This window comes from Plectropomus leopardus, unplaced genomic scaffold (genome assembly GCF_008729295.1).
Source record: "Plectropomus leopardus isolate mb unplaced genomic scaffold, YSFRI_Pleo_2.0 unplaced_scaffold17561, whole genome shotgun sequence".
NCBI classification, from domain to species: domain Eukaryota; kingdom Metazoa; phylum Chordata; class Actinopteri; order Perciformes; family Serranidae; genus Plectropomus; species Plectropomus leopardus.
The window spans coordinates 1-2,413 of NW_024618900.1; the positions used below are offsets into that span (position 1 = coordinate 1).

The 2,413-nt window shown below is 46.6% G+C and overlaps 1 protein-coding gene across 1 annotated transcript; it reads right to left on the reverse strand.

Moving 5' to 3' along the window:
* Positions 1-6: 6 nt before the first annotated feature.
* pigw (phosphatidylinositol glycan anchor biosynthesis, class W) lies at positions 7-1,613 on the reverse strand. The gene has a single exon (XM_042515051.1). The coding sequence runs from the start codon at positions 1,611-1,613 to the stop codon at positions 159-161; it is 1,455 nt and encodes a 484-aa protein (XP_042370985.1). The 3' UTR covers positions 7-158.
* Positions 1,614-2,413: the final 800 nt, after the last annotated feature.

Sequence of the window (2,413 nt, forward strand, 5' to 3'; positions counted from 1 at the left end):
TTTATTTGGAGATCCCATTTTATTAAGACATGCATTTATTTCCATAAACACGTTATGTACAATATCATCTTCAGCATCACAGATTTAATCTTCTGTCACTGCAGCTCTTCAAAAAACCTTCAAAATACAGAACAAAAATCTTGTATTTTTATGCATTTTCACCAGAATTTCACTGTAATTCCACAAAGATGCAAAACATATATGACGAAGCAATTTGCGAACATGTACGACAGCAAAACACAGACTGAAAACTGGCTGCTGCAGCTCAGCGTGTCCACCAGCGAGTTGGTCAGTCCCGTCATGACGTTGGCGAGCAAAAAGAACAACAGCTGGTTCCTGCTGACGGCCTGAACGAGGCAGCGTCTCTCGACCTCACTCGTCTTTTTGTCCGACTGTTTTTTGGACAAATTCCACGATGAGGGAACAAAGTGACAGCCGGATGATTGTTTAGAAAACAGTAAAATCATATCGGCGATACCGAGACACGACATGAAGAACAAAGACTGAGCGACGCTCCAGAGGCAGAACGGCAGGTTCGCTAAGCGTCGAGAAACCGGCTCTAGAAGCGTCTGACACGCGTTCAGAGCGGCGTACAGGACGAAACTCCCCAAAAAGAGGTTTAAAAGTGTTTTAAGCCACTGTCTGACGTTTGATCTTGGCTGCATGATATACAGTCCCACCTGAACTCCCGCCATGTAGACGGCGACGTAGCCAACGACGGAGAATATGCCCTCCTTGTTGGCGTGCAGCAAGTCTTTTCCTCTGTTGTCGTTGTGGATGATAAACGCCTTCAGCCCCGAAGTCTCCAGCGTCAACTGGTAAACGCCGCTGATGAGAAGAGCGATGAGCCACGACTTATTTGCTGGTAAAACAGCCAAAATCGCAGAAGCGACGACTCTCACGATGGCGAGCGTGAAGAAAAAATTCCAGTGGACGCCGTATTCCGTCACGTGCTCTTGGTAGCCGGACATTTTGAGACTAACCAACCTTCCCACGCCGAGAAAAACCAGCGGCCACACGGACAGGAGCTGCTTCTTGATGTGGTTAACCTTGGATCCCGACACGTTCTTCCCTCGCGCCTCCGGGCACACGAGCGCGTTCGCAAACACGTACGCTCCGACGCCAAAGTCCATAACCCCCGTCCCGTAGGTTTCGGTTTTAGCGTACCGCCTCGGAAAGACGCTAAAGTCCACGGCGAGGATGCTGATGGCCGTTTTCACGTTTACAAACACTCGAAACACGGTCACGAAGGGGACCTGGTCGCACTGAACGTGACTCTGGAGGAAGCCGGCGTTCTTCGGACGGCTACTGACGCGGCCGATGTAGCAGAGCGCACACGCCGAAACGAACGCCAAGCTCAAGATGACATGATGGAGGACGTCGCTGAGGACGGTGCAGGACAGGACGAGGGGGAGGACGAGCACACAGAAGTCCAGGAGCAGACTGGAGACGAGGGGCAGCGGGAGAGTCCCCCCGGCCTGCTGGTAAAGGGTTAAAATCAGTCCTCTGTTGATGAGACACACCGGGGTGAGGAACGAGCCCAGCGCCACCTCCTGCAGACTCGTCCCGGTCAGATTACTGACAAACGCCTCCTTCAGGTCCCGCTGAGACATGACCTGAGGACATCAACATTCAGGTTTTACTACGTAAAGAAGAACACGACTGTAGAGACAAATCAGTGTGAGAGACAGAAACTGGGACATTGAACAAAATTTAGGACACTACAGCAGCACCCACAAATGCCTCTGGGGACTCTGTCTGGGGACACTCTCTGGGGACACTCTCTGGGGACACTTTCTGTCTCCAAACAAAATCAATTATTGATGATGCACATTTCCAGTTTGTTCATCCAATCACTAAAATAAATGAATGTTTCTGTAAACCACCACAATGTTTGTACGTTATTATGTAGCACATAGAAAACCTACAGGCCCCAACAGGGTGCCAGGTGGTCCACCAAACCATTGTTTAATTCACAATAAAAATAAAGTGATCCACACTGGGAATTGTTTTTGTACTTTTAGTATCCATAAAGTGCCAGAGTGCATAAAAAAGCATCAAAATAGAGCTTGCTGATCAAAAAACCCCCAAAGAAGTCCTAGCTAAGATCCTAATGTCTTACAATCCTAGAAATGCCCTAAAATCCAGAAAATGTCCTCAAATAGAGAAATGTCCTAAAATTCAAGAAACATTCTAAAATCCGAGAAATGTCCTAAAATAAAACAAATATCCGAAAATCCAAGAAATGTCCTTAAATCCTTTAAAAAATGGGGGGAAAGCCACAGACCAACTTGGAAACAAATGTCCACAATTTGCAAGAAATTAGTAGATTTGGATTATTATTTTCAAAATCTAGGGGGAAAATGGGGGAATAAAAGCTATATTTTTAATTTTCATAATAAAATATATAAAA

Excerpts from the sequence above, each read along its gene's own strand:
- pigw (XM_042515051.1), bottom strand. The coding sequence starts at position 1,613 with ATGTCTCAGCGGGACCTGAAGGAGGCGTTTGTCAGTAATCTGACCGGG.